The following is a 14,169-nucleotide window of genomic DNA, read 5'->3' as shown; positions in this document are numbered from 1 at the left end:
ACAATGAGCCAGAAGGTGGTCCTCATCACAGGATGCTCCTCGGGGATCGGCCTCGCCCTGGCTGCCCGCATCGCAAAAGATGAGAGGAAGAGATTCATGGGTAAATTTTTCATATTTTGAAAAAAGCTTATTGTACACTTTGCCATTAGTGATAACCGTAATACTGGATGTGTTACGTTATTGCAAAGTTAGCAGCTCTTAGTTCAAACACAGGCTAGATGCAGTGATCACGACGTACAAAGTCTATATGTGCAATTTATATGTTACTTTTGATATAGTACAACATTTTAAAATGTAAATGCACCTCTTTATGAGGTTTTTTATCATTAGCTACACCAATTCAACACAGACATATTTGAGATATTAAGAAGTAAAGTGTCTAAACTTTGTTAATAATGAATAATAATGGTGAATATTCAAGATTGAGGCCACACAGGTAAGTTCTAATACTTCTATTATGTCAGTCATTATATGGCTGTGAAGTGAAGAATATCTAACACTAACAGAACAATAACAGGCGTGTTCAGAGTAAAATTCTGGTGTTAAATGTTTCTGCAAACCACAAATACAACAGGAGGACGGTGGTGGTGTGGCTGCTGGGTAAAAGGGCTGCCGAGCCGGAGACAAGAGTTTGAGACAGTGTTTTAACATCTGTAGACGTGAAATCTGTCACCCCACATATAGAAACACAATGTTGTAACATAAAAACAGAAAGTTCCAACACAGCAAACGTAAATGTCTGCAGATTATCCTGAGCGACTGAGACACTGCTTCCAGAAGAGATGCTGCACTTTCAGTTCAACAGCTGCCGTTTCTTTGACGGCGCTGAGCAACAAAACCCAAAATGAATCGTTGAATGTGTTGGTTGTAGTGTACGCCACCATGAGGAACCTCAGTAAGGGCGAGGCGCTGGTCGAGGCAGCGGGTCGGGCTCTGGGCAGGACCCTGGAGATCAAGCAGCTGGATGTATGTGATGAGGACTCCATCAAAGCCTGTGTGGACAGCCTGCCTGAGCGCAGGGTGGACATTCTCAGTAAGTCCAAACCAATTCGGCAAGTGGAGCTATTGGTTCTGCAAATATGCACATTTTGTGTAACAAATCCTGTCATGCTTGACTTCCTCTCGCAGTAAGTAATGCTGGGATGGGTCTGATTGGACCCATCGAGTGTCAGTCCATTGACGAGATGAAGACTGTGATGGACACCAACTTCTTCGGGCTTGTGCGGTTGCTGAAGGAAATCCTTCCTGACATGAAGAGGAGGAAAAGGGGCCATATTGTGGTTATCAGCAGCGTCATGGGCATCCAGGGTGAGGGCGGAAACATCTGCTCATCATGACAGCATTTGTTTATAGTGTCTACACACTGTTTTAACGATGTCTCACTCTCCTCTGCTTTTTCAGGAATTTTATTCAATGACATCTACGCAGCATCCAAGTTTGCAGTGGAAGGCTTTTGTGAAAGTTTGGCGGTACAAGCCCTGAGGTTTAATCTCAAGTAAGAAACTGATTCTTCCCGGTCATTTCGTGTCGTGCTGGTTTTCTCAGTGAGATTCGAACTGTGATCTCAAAAGCTCAGCGACAGAAACAACAACAGAGCTTTACATGAACATACCTGCAGAACGCTTATCTCTGTCTGAAACATCTTGCACACTCAGATTGCACAATCGTAACCACCAAAATATGTCAGCCAAAATAAGTCATGGTGGAAACAACCATAGCGCACCCTGGTCTGAGGCAAGTGCCAACACAGTGTCATTACGTAACCCAGTATTAAAGGGATAGCTCTGCAGGGCGGTGTCCAATACGAGACTACATTTAGAATTAGCTTTGTAGCATTCAGTTACGTTTTAACATAACAAGATTATGTTTGTTTGTACTTCTCCTCTTGTCTTCCCTCAGTATCAGTCTGATAGAGCCCGGGCCAGTGATAACAGAGTTCGAGCGTAAAGTCTACGAGGAGGGCTTGAAGACTGATCTCAGCAAAGCTGACAAAGTGACTGCGGACATGTTCACCAACATCTACCTGAAGAACTACAATCAGATCTTTGAAACACTGGGACAGACACCTGAGGACATAGCAGAGGTTACTGTCTTCTCCTGAAAGCTCTAAGATCAAGTGATCTACAAATGTTCTGAACCGATTTAAGTTCACGTTTGTCCTGTGCTTCTCCTCCTAGCACACTCTCAAGATCATCACCATGGACGACCCCCCTTTCCGCCATCAGACAAACACGCTTTACACCCCCATGACCACGCTCAAATACGCCGACCCCAACGGCGACCTCCCGATTGACACCTTTTACAAAATGGTGTTCGAGCACGACAAGGTCTTCAACGCCAGTCTGAACTTCCTCAAACTGCTGCGCTGGAGAAGTCGGAAGAGCTTCACCTTGGAAAAGGACAAAGCCAGCTCATAAGAGTCCACACTCATCTTTTTGGAGGGATATATTCATCCATGTATAGATTTCTTGTAGCTGTAGCATTTTTAGCTGTCGGGCTCCTTTGTGATGACACAGTGGTTACTGTGAACAAATAAAAAAATAAAAACTAGATAACTGTGACAATGCAGTCTGTTTTTATGTGAGCTCCTCCCGCTGGTTTTAAACCACAGACCACCCTGACACATTCAGCTGACTACCATAACTCTCTTAATTCGTTAAGCCTCCAAGCTCCATATTACACAATATGTATAAGTAGCGTGGTAAGCAAAACTATGAAGGGCAGCAACTAAACCAGTGCATCAAAGGAAGCATTCAGATGATCCAGGTCGTTGAGGGGTTGATTTGTGTTTTTCTCACTGCATTCTTTAAAACATTTTTTTTAAAAGAGACCAATAAAGATATGCCTGATTTTGCAAAACCAGTTATGACACCAGCCTGGGATATTATGTTTGAGGGACTGGATTATGTGGGCTGTTCACACCGGGCCTAATCTGGGATTCAGCTGTTTGCTCTGAGCCTCACACCGCGCGGACTCCCTGAGGACCCTGTTCACAAAAAAAAACAAAAACATTAGAACATTAAAACAGAAGAACAGGATAAAAATAAACTCATAATAAAAGAGAAAACAAACAGAAATGTGTAATTCTCTGTATGAACAGCAGGCGGCGGTACGCACGAGCAGTGCCGCCTCAAACACCCCCCCGTTGACGTCATTTCCGGTTTATCGGCTTGACGCTGTATCCGCACATATTTAAGCTAATGCTACACATCATATACTATTATAAAATGCATTTAAAGTGCCTTTAAGATTGTTTGACATGTTGGGCTCTCGTTGTCGACGCATGAAGGTATAACCTGCGGTGTTGTGGCGACTTTGTTCGACTCCAGTCAAACTATTTGGGCCACTTAAGTCCGGGGCAGTTCATTGTTAGCCTAGCTTTAGCCATGCTCTCGAGCTCCGCTCTCACTTGTCTTCTGGGTTGCGGCTCGCTTGCGACAGGGACCACAGCTACTAGCTAGCTTGTTAGCTAGCTAGCCGAGCATAATTTCCCCAGTATTGACGGTTTTGTGTGTTGTTGTTTTTGTTGTTGTTTGTGCTTAAGCGTTTCTCGGACATCTCATTAAACGTAACATTTCAGTGTAGAGGCGGTGGACTGCAGACACAGCACCTCGTTTTTTTTGTTTTTTTGTTTTAACACGTCTAAACGCTGTTAGCTTAGTTAGCAGGGCTAACACCAACGGCTCACATTGAGGAAACGTCATTTTTTGGGGTGAGATTTAAGTTGGTGTTGTTTGGAAACTGGGTGAGTAAACGTTAACTACATCAACTCGAGAAGGTGTGTCTGTTTTTTCACCACCCAGTCAGGGAACGGAGACTTTTTTTTTCTTCCTTTTCCTCCCTCCCCATCATTTGTTTTGGATTGTGGTCATATATGCCTGCCACGATGGCTTCTTCCTCTGGAAACGACGACGACCTCACCATCCCCAGAGCAGCTATCAACAAGATGATAAAAGAAACTCTCCCCAACGTGCGAGTGGCTAACGACGCCAGGGAGCTTGTGGTTAACTGCTGCACGGAGTTCATCCACCTCATATCCTCAGAAGCCAATGAAATATGCAACAAGTCCGACAAAAAGACCATATCTCCGGAGCATGTCATCAACGGTGAGTCCTGGTTTTGCTCCGTCTTTACTCAGGGACCGGTGTTTTGAGGGATATTGCAAGTTGGGGGTGTGTCCATCTCCCCTGCCAAGAATGTGAAAACCACAGAGAGTTAATTATTTCGCTTTCACACCACAGCCCTAGAGAGCCTCGGTTTCGCATCGTACATCACTGAGGTGAAAGACGTGCTGCAGGAGTGTAAAACTGTCGCCCTGAAGAGGAGGAAGGCGAGCTCTCGACTGGAGAACCTGGGCATCCCGGAGGAAGAGCTGCTCAGACAACAGCAGGAATTGTTTGCCAAGGTAGGAGAAGGGAGGAAAAAAATAAAGAAGTCCAAACTCATCTTGACATTTCTGTGTGAGGTGAAAGGCCGTGAATGTGATAGTATCAGGACCTGCAGTAACATTTTAGTATTGCAACACAAGTCATTAAGCAACATGTGGTGTACTTTTTAAAGGAGCACTATGTAGTTTTGGGTTTTTCTCAAGCTGTTCTCTGAAGAAAACAAGGTCCCCAGAACACTGTTTTGAGCTAGAAAGGTGGCAGGGTGTCATCCTGTTTCACTGTGTTCACATTTGGCGGACCCTGCCACCTTTCTACCGTAAAGCAGTGTTCTGAGGACCTTTTTTTCATCAGAGAACAGCTTATTTATTCAGTAATGGAATAAAGTTTGGTATTATTACGGTATTGTTAATATTTAAATTAGTTTGATTTCTTCTACAAAAACAGACATTTCACATTTGTAAGAGTACAGTTTTGGGTTCATCTTCAGTTTAAGTAAGTGTTCGTTATTGAGTTAATGTTGAGTATAAAACTCACTTTAACCTTCGTAAAATAAAACCTCCTGGGAGAATGAAGGCCATTTCAGTAGCCATTTCTATCTGTTTTCATGCCTCAGTTATAGACTAAATGAATTAATACACTGGATGCAGAACAATTAATATCTTTTTCTGCGAGTGGCCTCAATGTTCAGTTGTAAGTCACAGCCACAGTTGAGATGTTACAAGCACCTTTAGTGACAGACTGTAGACTGTAATCCAAAACAAAATGCAAAGACACAGAGATTCCTTCCCAGTTTGAAAATACACAAACATGTAATTGAGAAAATGTATGAACTAGACAGCGCAAATCATTGCTGCTAAATGGGTTGAATGAGTAGACAAGTATCACGTAAGTCCATTGCAGTTTGAGACAATTACTGTGGTGAGTGGAGTTAAAAAAGTAATTTTCCATTTTCCAATTTGCCTTTCAAATGAGTGTAGCCCTCTACAAATGTACATTGTTATTTGTGTGCATAGTAAAAAGAAAGGGAGAGACTTTGTCTCACATACGAAATATCTGTGCAGCCACTGTGCTGCATTTCTATAAGCACATCTGTTGCCCTCAGAGTTTCCACTTGTAGTTACACATTGCAGGTATGTGTACAAATAGTAAAGGAGGCACACATTTAAAAATTCAATGTCACGATTAATAGGCAACTACATTACAGGAAATAAACTACAGGTCTAATGACAGTGTAATGAGGGCAAAAGATACTAAAAGGAGTGCAGCCACTCAAGGTTGCAGATGGATGTGTAAGTCTTATAACAGGTTAGGGTTAGTTACTGTACAATATATGGAATGTACAATGTAAATATAGATTAATTTGGGACATGCTTTAAGAAAAAAATTATAAACACCATGTGGTTAAGTTCATGGAGCTCCACTAAATATATCTCCCTCTGTGTCACAGTTGAACATACTGAAGTTTTTTGGCACCTGAAAACACAAGTCTACTTTATCCACATTAAAAATTTGGATAAAGTTATCAATCTGATAATGCATGGCACTTTCATTTAGCACTTACACGAGGAAACTGGCAGCAGGACCATAATCAGTTCTTGCAGCATGTAATGTAAAATATCCTTCAGCCTCAGTTGTGTATCGTGATAATTTTTCTCATATCTAATGACATAATTTGTCTCATGATATTTGACATCAGATCTCATAATCAGCAATCCTTTTGTAATCGCCCAACAAGTTCTTCAGTTGTCTCACGTCTCTGTTTTGGTTGGTCTGTGTTGCTGCAGGCGCGGCAGCAGCAGGCGGAGCTCGCCCAGCAGGAGTGGCTACAGATGCAGCAGGCCGCCCAACAGGCACAGATGGCAGCAGCATCTGCCAGCGCCGCCCAGCAGGCCGGTTCCTCTCAGGACGAAGACGAAGAGGATGACATGTGATACCCGGGATGACGTTCACCTTGTCCGAATCCCCTCCTGGGATAGTGTTGGCGCACAAATCTCCCAGTGCGGTCATCGTCAGAGACATGAGACCGCTGGTATTACATCAGTGTAACATGAGAAATGCACATTGGAATGGACAGTGAAGAGAGAGATGAAGGGGGATTTCAAGAGAGCCACACATTCTGATACCAGTACCTGAAAACGATTTGGATTGAGAGGCTGTTAGTGAAGTTTTTTGATTAATCTCTTATTCCCACCCCCCCCTTTTTTTCCCCTCCACGGTTGCTTCTGTTGAATTATGTCTTGACATTATGTTGTGAGTAATTTTGTAGATTTTCTGGATGTGATGTAATGTGGACACACCGAAGGCAGACACTGCCTTGGATATGTCAGTGAATTTTTGGTGATAACGCAGCAAGTGTTCGCTCCTTCAGGTACTGCACCAGATAGCTTCTGTTATCCGTTGTACTAGATCACTTTCGGTGGTTTAGGAGAACTGCTCTAGAATAACTTCAGAGCAGTGGATTTCTCCTTTCTTGTGGTTTTGATGGTCATTTTTACAGAGAATATTTTCTTTACACGCCCCGCCCCCCGCCACTGGTATATTTGTTCAACACAAGATCTTGTTGGGGGGGGGGGTGTTGAATATTGGAATTTTTTTTGTTTAAGTATAGGAATAAATTGACATTTTGTTTGATTTTAGCACCTTCAGATACTTTATGTTGAATTTTTCTTTCTCCCTTGAACCACACACAGTATTGATAATTAGCCACACCTTTCAGAAACAGAATATTTTTGTCTCATAGAACCAAAGATCGATGACCGACTAACAGCTCAGTTAGTGTTTTGTTTTGTTTTTTCCTTCTTGTTTTTAAAGGTGTAGGTGCTACTGTGATTCTCGTCGCTGACGCCAGGTCAGTGTAAACAATGTTAAGGATTATTAACCTTTGACTTTGTAAGATGCTTTGATATCCAGGCTGAATTTGTTATTTCCCCTTATCCCCCCCAACTCGGGTGCAGTATCAAACATTTGCATTGTGACTGTGGTCAAACCTCAGTGTAAAGACAAGTAACCTAGTTGTGACACACATTCACTCGCCTATGCTACAACGTTGTATTCTTTAAGCAATAAAGGAATCATGTTTTATAGACAGCGGTTTTGTTTTGTTTTGTTTTGTTTTTTTTTTTACCAAATTATTGTTCAGAATCTGAACACACCCCCACCCCCTCCTGCACTCTCTCTGCTGAACACTGATTTCTTACTCGTGGGAGTCTCAGATGTGTGTTAGCGGCGGAGGAGCACTTTACCTCACTGGGAACACGGGCTCGTAGTCTTGAGTGTGACAGTTCCAGATCATCTTATAAAAATGGCGGGAGCTATCATAGAGAATATGAGCACTAAGAAACTGGCTTTCTTGGCTTTCTTTATTCTTGTTTTCCAAATTCTTTCCATCATGGTTGGAGCATTTATTGGTAAGTAGACAGATTTTTTTTATTGCTTTGTGTAATTGTTAATTATTGTCTGTTAATTCGAACTGGCTTGTGTGATAAGAGAGAGCTTCATTCTGTCAGTACTTCACAGGATATAACTCAAACCACACGCCTCTGATTTGATTATTCCCCTCTTTTTGCTGTAGCTCCCAATCCAACCAGTGCCATTCGCTACTTGGCTACCAAATGCATTAATCGCCACAGGGCACGCGACTGGCTCGTGCCGTGGGGATCAAATCGCTGCCAGCAGGTCCGCAGTTTCGATGAGCCTCTGGCCAAAATGCTAGACGCCAACGACATTGTTTTTGCTGTGCACATACCTCTTCCCAACAAACAGATGAGCCCCTGGTTTCAGTACATGCTGGCTGTGCTGCAGTTCGACATCGCATTCAAAATGATCAATCAGATCGGTAAGAGCCGAGTCCTCATCAGAAGTATGAATATAATGCAGTATATAATCTTAATGAACTGAATCGTGTCCCTTGTCTGTGTAGAAGATGATGTTACCATCACTATCGATGCTGGCCTGGCCTACAGGGATGATTTAAAATCTGAGTGGACCACAAAGTTTCACTCAGTGGAGCAAAGACCTCTCAGATGCACGTTTGCAGTCCCCAAGGTAAACCTGCGTGACAGCATCTAACACATGCAAATAAACAGATATCAGATGTTTCTTGACTGATAACGGTCCGTACATTTGCAGACATATGAAAATGAAGGCCGCTTTTATCACTGTGACCCCGTGCCGTTCATGGAACTGGGAAGTGTGGCGCACAAATATTTTTTGATTAACCTGCGCTTGCCTGTGAATGACACGGTGAACACCGGCATTGGAGAAATAAAGGACATCCAAATAGTGGTGAGTGCAGTTCTTCAGATTTAATTTAACTTCAAGGCTGTGTGTCTGTTTAAAGTCCCTCCTCTCTTTAGGGCATCCACCAGAATGGAGGCTTCACTAAAGTGTGGATCAGCATGAAGACTGCGTACAGTCCCTGGATATTTGGGGCGACGGTTTGGTACTGGCACCGGATCGGCCTCATGGCAAGACCTCCAGTCCTTTTGGAAAGGTTTGTGTCGAGACGAAGAGCAGCTTAATGTATCCATCCAACCAATAACTGCTTCCCTTTAATAACACCAGCAATGTTTAGCCACAAGCATATAAAAGCCCTGAAATGTTCAATATTAAATAAGTTATGATCAGTTTATAATAATACATGGATACATCTGTGCATCTTTACAGGCTTTAGACGTTTTAATGCTTCTTTGTTTGAAAGTAGAGTGAAGTTATACAACACAGCTCCATTTCTCTTTAGTTGGAACTAAAAAGCCAAACGCACTTCACAACCTCCTGTTGTGCTTTTAAGAGGTACACAGGGCTTCAGGGGGAAATGAAAAAATGCTCGATCCAAAGTGCAAGATCTGCCTGCTGGAACCAGGTCAAAACTGTGCCTGCAGCGCAAAGTTGCTGGTCTTGTAAGAGCCAGTTTTTTTTTTTTTTTTTAAGTGTAAGTCACTACGGTATGTGCTCGACTTGTACAGGGTGATTTTTGCTCTGGGTGTCTCCATGACGCTCCTGAACGCACCCTTGGAGTGGCTCTCCCTGGGCTTTGAGTGGAAGTGGATGCTGCTGTTTGAGGACGTTCAACAAGGCGTCTTCTACTCAACGCTCTTCTGTTTCTGGATCATCTTCTGTGGCGAACACCTCATGGTCAGCACCTTTTTCTACTTTCCCCCCCATTTCTCCATACATTCATCATTAAATTTACTCAACAACAAACCCTTCAGGACCAAAGTCAGAGGAATCGTCTGTCAGCGTACTGGTGGCAGGTCGGGCTGGTGGTGTTCTGCTCTTCTGTGCTCCTCATATTTGACCTGAGTGAAAGGTAACGACACAGCTGCTTTGATAAAACATTTTTTATGTTATTGTTGTATCTTTTCTTTTAAATTTGAATGTTCTTTATTCTTTATAAAGGGGGATTCATTTGGCCAACCCCTTCTACAGCGTTTGGGCGTCAGAAATTAGGACAAAGGTTGCCGTATCCTTCAGATATTTATACTGTTTTATAAAACATATAATCTTGCCTGAGAAGAACACACTTTACATGTGGGTGTCTTTGCTTTTTTCCTTGACTGACATCACAGATTACCTTCATTATTGTGGCAGGGATCTCTGTCAGTCTGTACTTTCTCTCCCTGTGTGCCATGGTGCTTTGTGTGTTCAGGAACATCGGTGGGAAATTACAGCAGCTTCCTGCGATGCCAGAGGCCAGAAGACTGCGTTATAAGGTTTGATTTGTTTTTTTTTAATGTCTGAATCACAAGTGAAAAGTGAAATATTGGGAGAAAGAATAACTATTTATACAATGAAGTATGTTCTGGATGTTTTTCAGGGTATCATCTTCAGGTTCAAGTTTTTGATGCTGGTGACTCTTGTATGTGCAGCCATGACTGTCGTCTCCTTTATATTAAATCAAGTCAGTATTTCCCTGCTATTGATCGACATGTGAATCCTGACTGCTGGTTTTATGATCATCATGTTTAGGCTCTGATAAAAATATCCCAACTTTTCTTATTTTTCACCAGGTCAGTGAAGGCCACTGGCACTGCGGAGACTACACTCTCCAGGTCCACAGTGCTTTTCTCACGGGGGTGTTCGGCATGTGGAACCTGTACGTCTTCACCATCATCTTCCTCTACGCTCCCTCCCACAAATGCAACAGGAACAAGTCAGCAGACAGTCTACAAACAGGTCGGTCACATCCCGACTTCATAATCGAATGCAAACAAATGAAGGCATCCGACATGTTCCGTAACAGCGGATGTTTTTCTGAGGTTGTGTTCTCTGCTGACAGATACGCTGGTGAGGCCGGAAAGCCAAGAGAGCCGTCTGACGTGTGGAGCGCTGGGCCCGACAGAGACCTACAGGGTCACCGGGAAGGTGGCTGAAGAGTGACTGTCGGGAACAAGATCGTTTAGAAATAGATTGTTGTTTCTGAGCAGGTAGCGTTACGTTTCTGTAAACTGTCGAGAAAAAAGTAACATATAAATAGCAGTGAAGTCAGTGTGATGTTAAACATAGATGTTAGGGCAAAGTGAAAGTTACAGGAAGATGTAAAGCTGCTAGAATAACACTGAAACCTCCACCTGGCCCCACCACACCTTGGGCCCTGAATGCACCATGCTCACTTTATGTAACTGTTTGTTAAGATGGGAAGATTTATTGCTAATTATAGCACACTATAAACTTACATAACAGCAACCTAAGTATGATGACAAAGAGGCGGAACAGAGGTTAAGAGGGCCCATCAATAAAACGTGTGCCCCCGGCGCTCCAAAACCTGAGTCTGCTACCAGAGACAGTGTTTCATTTTAGATTTTTGTCTTAAGCTTGGAGCAAAGTGAAAGACTGTGAGACAATGATGTCATTGTAAACACTCCAACACAGTCAAACATTTGTTTTTTTATTGATATTTTGCTGTACAATGTGTCACTAATGGCTGTTGAAATGTTTAATTAAAGAGTTGTAATTTTGGAGAAATTTAAAGCATTATACAAATAAAGTAACTTAGTGATGGAGAATCTCTTTTAAAAGGATTAAGCATCAGATCCTTTTAAGATTAAACCCACACACACTTCACAGACTTTGAATTGTTTGGCTTGTTTAAACTTTGAGAGTTCATTGTCACCTTTCTTACTGTTTCTCTGATTATAGAAACTTCATATGAAATTGTAAATAATTACCAGCGTAACTCCACCGAGCTTTAATCTGAGCGGAGGTCTGATCAGCCAGAATACCTGAAATAAAAAAAAAACCCTGTGTGGCTCTGCAAGACTTCATTTACTGTTCATTAATCACATCTTTGTATCTCAGTACTTCAGAAGCCCTTTTATGTTCAATATCTCTCATTATTTCAGCAGCTTTCAGAGATGATTCCACCTCTTGCTGTGCTGTGATATCAGGCAGCATGTTGGTTTTGGCTTCCTGGCTCCCACTTTGATTCCAGTTATGATTTCCTAAAGGAAAAGCTACAGCTGATATCCTTACCGTCCTTTCCACAGAAGGAAAAACACAGCTGCTCCTAATAACATTAACACGACGGTCTGTTCCAGTGTTCCAGTAAGACGGAGGGACGGTGAGTCAGCACCACCGATACCAGGATGCTGAAACTGAATGTCGTGTTTACAGCTGTGCTTCTTTTACTGAGACATGAAAAAAAACAAAAAAGACTTATTTGTCTTTATTGCACATCGGTACGTCACTGTAAAAGATAATATTTGTCGGTTTGTAAACAACTGATGTCCTTTTTTCTGATTATGAGAGTTAGAATGTCAAGTTACAGAAAATACTTTTCAGACTTTGCTTTTAAAAAAAAAAAAAGATGTCACTCTCACAAAGATTGATTTTTTCATTCATCTTTCAATCCAATTTACCTCGCAGATTAAATTAATTTTATCATTATTTACATTCACAAAATGAGGTGGCTTGAATGGCTGTCCTCCTGTCACATTTGTTTTATTTTAAGATACAGATTTAAAACGTATTCGGCTTCTATTGAAAACTTAAAACTGAAAATAAACAGAAGATGACAATTTAGAAATGTCAAATTTTCTCCAGATAGATAGATAGATAGATAGATAGATAGATAGATAGATAGCTTTATTAATCCCTGTGGAGAAATTCAGTCATCATAGCAGCAGGTACATTCAGAACAAAAACAATAAAAATATATACAAGGGCAATCATAGATGCAATAAGAAACAATAAAGTACTATTTATTATATGCAACAACAATTCCTAACAATAGAATACTGTATACAATAAAATGCTTAGTAGTTATGAGATAAAATACAATAAAAATATTGAGGTGGATCAAATTAAATGTCGAGTTAAGTGCAACATGAGGTGCAAGAGAAAAAAGACAGGTTTTTAATTTTTTATTTTATTTAGCAGACCTCTAAAATGTGTTATTTCTTCTTCTTCTTCTTCTTTGTTTTGTTTTGTATGTGTTGAAGATGGAACGTGAATATTTGTGTCTTTATACAGCTTGAAATTCTCAAAACAAACAAACAAACAAACAAACAAACAACGCAGGTGTGGGTGCAGTGTGACGTGGCGCCGACAGGGGGCGCTGCTGCCTCCTCTCAGCCTGCAGGCAGATAAAGAGTGCAGCCCGGCGGCTCAGCAGCAGATGTCTGAGTCCTCCTGACGCTGAGCTGCACACCGACGCGGCTCCATGTTCACTTTCTGCGTCGTCAAACTTCTTTTTTTCTCTCGACACAGCGACGAGTTAAAAAAAAACAAAAAACCAACAACCCAAAACCAAAAAAACTGCGTGTCTGAATGAAACGAGCTCCTCGGGCGGCGTGTCGTTCATGGCTGGACTCTGATAAAAGGAACGAAACAGCAACAACAAGTGAGTCGGATCTGAGAGGCCAGGTGAGTCTCAGCACAGAGATTACATGAATAATCTTTGTGTGACATGATATGAGGACATTAATGCTGTGCGATGCTTTAACACCGGCAGGGAGAGAAAAAGAAACAAACTGTCGATCACTGTGATCAGAACAAGAGGTTTGTGTGAAGAGAAGCAGCGTGAATGTTGTTTTCATCAGGTGGACAGGTGCCTGGTGGATCTGTACGCGTGGTTTAACTGGTGGATATGTGCTGCCTGTGGCACTGGTTGGTTCACAGCGCAGAGGACCTGATTCTCAGCCACATCATGGGAGTATATTTCTGAGAAGAAGTACACAACATGTCCCTTTATCCTATTTAGAAGTTTAAAGTGTATAAGTGTCAGGCAAATGAGATAGAAATGTGTTTTAATGGTTGTAATTCATTGTGGAGCCAATTTGAAATAGTTTTTTGTGTTACTGGGTAGATCAGAAGTATGATATTGTATCTTAACATGTAAGAATATCACATTTTTTATGTATAAAATGTCAAAAAAAAAGTCCCAAATTTTGTGTTGAAATGTTCTGGTACAGAAGCATAAAATGGGATTACTCAAGTAAAGTACACGTGTGTCAGAACTGTACTTAAATACTTGAGTCACTAATGATAAGTAAGGACAGATTCAGGAGTTTAACTCATTCGTGGAAACACTTGAACTTACAGTATCACACCAGAACCACAGCAGAAACCGTGAAACTCAATATTTAAGTTGGTTGGACAGGAATTATTGGTCCAACGCTGACTGCCGCCACCTCAGGTTGTATGTCTGCGTCAAACAAGATGTGCTGGTTTGATTTTAAAGTAAACAAGTGAAGTGTTTCTAACGCACAGTGCCGTGATTTAATATGAGTCTTTGTCTCATGTGACAGTAAACTGAGGACGTGGAGGTTCTGAACTGGTCGGT

General features: G+C 41.8%; 4 protein-coding genes across 6 annotated transcripts in view; all 4 read left to right on the top strand.

The window, feature by feature from the left end:
- Nucleotides 1-3: 3 nt before the first annotated feature.
- Nucleotides 4-3,029, top strand: zgc:109982 (uncharacterized protein LOC553564 homolog). Of its 2 annotated transcripts, XM_037115068.1 has the most exons (6): nucleotides 4-100; nucleotides 872-1,033; nucleotides 1,129-1,308; nucleotides 1,402-1,495; nucleotides 1,900-2,083; nucleotides 2,178-3,029. In XM_037115068.1, the coding sequence occupies exons 1-6, from the start codon at nucleotides 4-6 to the stop codon at nucleotides 2,415-2,417; spliced, it is 957 nt and encodes a 318-aa protein (XP_036970963.1). In that variant the 3' UTR covers nucleotides 2,418-3,029. The 2 variants fall into 2 exon arrangements, with proteins under 2 accessions (XP_036970963.1, XP_036970962.1); XM_037115067.1 differs by lacking the exon at nucleotides 4-100 and having other exon boundaries at nucleotides 567-1,033.
- A 162-nt stretch (nucleotides 3,030-3,191) lies between these two features.
- On the top strand, nucleotides 3,192-7,471 carry dr1 (down-regulator of transcription 1). The gene is made up of 3 exons (XM_037115070.1): nucleotides 3,192-4,106; nucleotides 4,242-4,405; nucleotides 6,173-7,471. Exons 1-3 carry the CDS (start codon nucleotides 3,875-3,877, stop codon nucleotides 6,317-6,319), a joined length of 543 nt encoding a protein of 180 aa, XP_036970965.1. The 5' UTR covers nucleotides 3,192-3,874; the 3' UTR covers nucleotides 6,320-7,471.
- Nucleotides 7,472-7,610: 139 nt separating this feature from the next.
- Nucleotides 7,611-11,645, top strand: LOC119028798 (protein wntless homolog). Its single transcript, XM_037115066.1, has 12 exons — nucleotides 7,611-7,795; nucleotides 7,960-8,223; nucleotides 8,308-8,432; nucleotides 8,517-8,672; nucleotides 8,744-8,880; nucleotides 9,353-9,521; nucleotides 9,599-9,696; nucleotides 9,786-9,849; nucleotides 9,956-10,099; nucleotides 10,204-10,287; nucleotides 10,397-10,562; nucleotides 10,666-11,645. Exons 1-12 carry the CDS (start codon nucleotides 7,690-7,692, stop codon nucleotides 10,764-10,766), a joined length of 1,614 nt encoding a protein of 537 aa, XP_036970961.1. The 5' UTR covers nucleotides 7,611-7,689; the 3' UTR covers nucleotides 10,767-11,645.
- A 1,328-nt stretch (nucleotides 11,646-12,973) lies between these two features.
- si:dkey-44g17.6 (guanine nucleotide-binding protein G(I)/G(S)/G(O) subunit gamma-12) overlaps nucleotides 12,974-14,169 on the top strand; it is a 29,398-nt gene continuing 28,202 nt past the window's right edge. The window contains exon 1 of one of the 2 annotated variants that reach the window (XM_037115541.1): nucleotides 12,974-13,227. The gene's annotated coding sequence lies outside the window, so the exon portion shown is untranslated. Of the gene's footprint in view, nucleotides 13,251-14,169 lie in introns of both variants that reach the window. The other variant, XM_037115540.1, reaches the window with a different exon arrangement.

The sequence above is a fragment of the Acanthopagrus latus genome, chromosome 11 (assembly GCF_904848185.1).
Source record: "Acanthopagrus latus isolate v.2019 chromosome 11, fAcaLat1.1, whole genome shotgun sequence".
NCBI classification, from domain to species: Eukaryota; Metazoa; Chordata; class Actinopteri; order Spariformes; family Sparidae; genus Acanthopagrus; species Acanthopagrus latus.
Note: the sequence above shows the minus strand (reverse complement) of the source record. Positions and strands in the feature narration are given on the sequence as shown.

Bases quoted from the DNA above. Each gene is read 5' to 3' on its own strand.
- zgc:109982 (XM_037115067.1), top strand. From the start codon at position 736: ATGTCTGCAGATTATCCTGAGCGACTGAGACACTGCTTCCAGAAGAGA. The intron at 1,034-1,128 runs GTAAGTCCAAAC...TTCCTCTCGCAG, and splicing joins GCGCAGGGTGGACATTCTCA to TAAGTAATGCTGGGATGGGT. The intron at 1,309-1,401 runs GTGAGGGCGGAA...CTGCTTTTTCAG, and splicing joins CAGCGTCATGGGCATCCAGG to GAATTTTATTCAATGACATC.
- dr1 (XM_037115070.1), top strand. From the start codon at position 3,875: ATGCCTGCCACGATGGCTTCTTCCTCTGGAAACGACGACGACCTCACC. The intron at 4,107-4,241 runs GTGAGTCCTGGT...TTCACACCACAG, and splicing joins TCCGGAGCATGTCATCAACG to CCCTAGAGAGCCTCGGTTTC. The intron at 4,406-6,172 runs GTAGGAGAAGGG...GTGTTGCTGCAG, and splicing joins AGCAGGAATTGTTTGCCAAG to GCGCGGCAGCAGCAGGCGGA.
- LOC119028798 (XM_037115066.1), top strand. From the start codon at position 7,690: ATGGCGGGAGCTATCATAGAGAATATGAGCACTAAGAAACTGGCTTTC. The intron at 8,881-9,352 runs GTTTGTGTCGAG...CGACTTGTACAG, and splicing joins CCTCCAGTCCTTTTGGAAAG to GGTGATTTTTGCTCTGGGTG. The intron at 9,697-9,785 runs GTAACGACACAG...TTCTTTATAAAG, and splicing joins ATATTTGACCTGAGTGAAAG to GGGGATTCATTTGGCCAACC.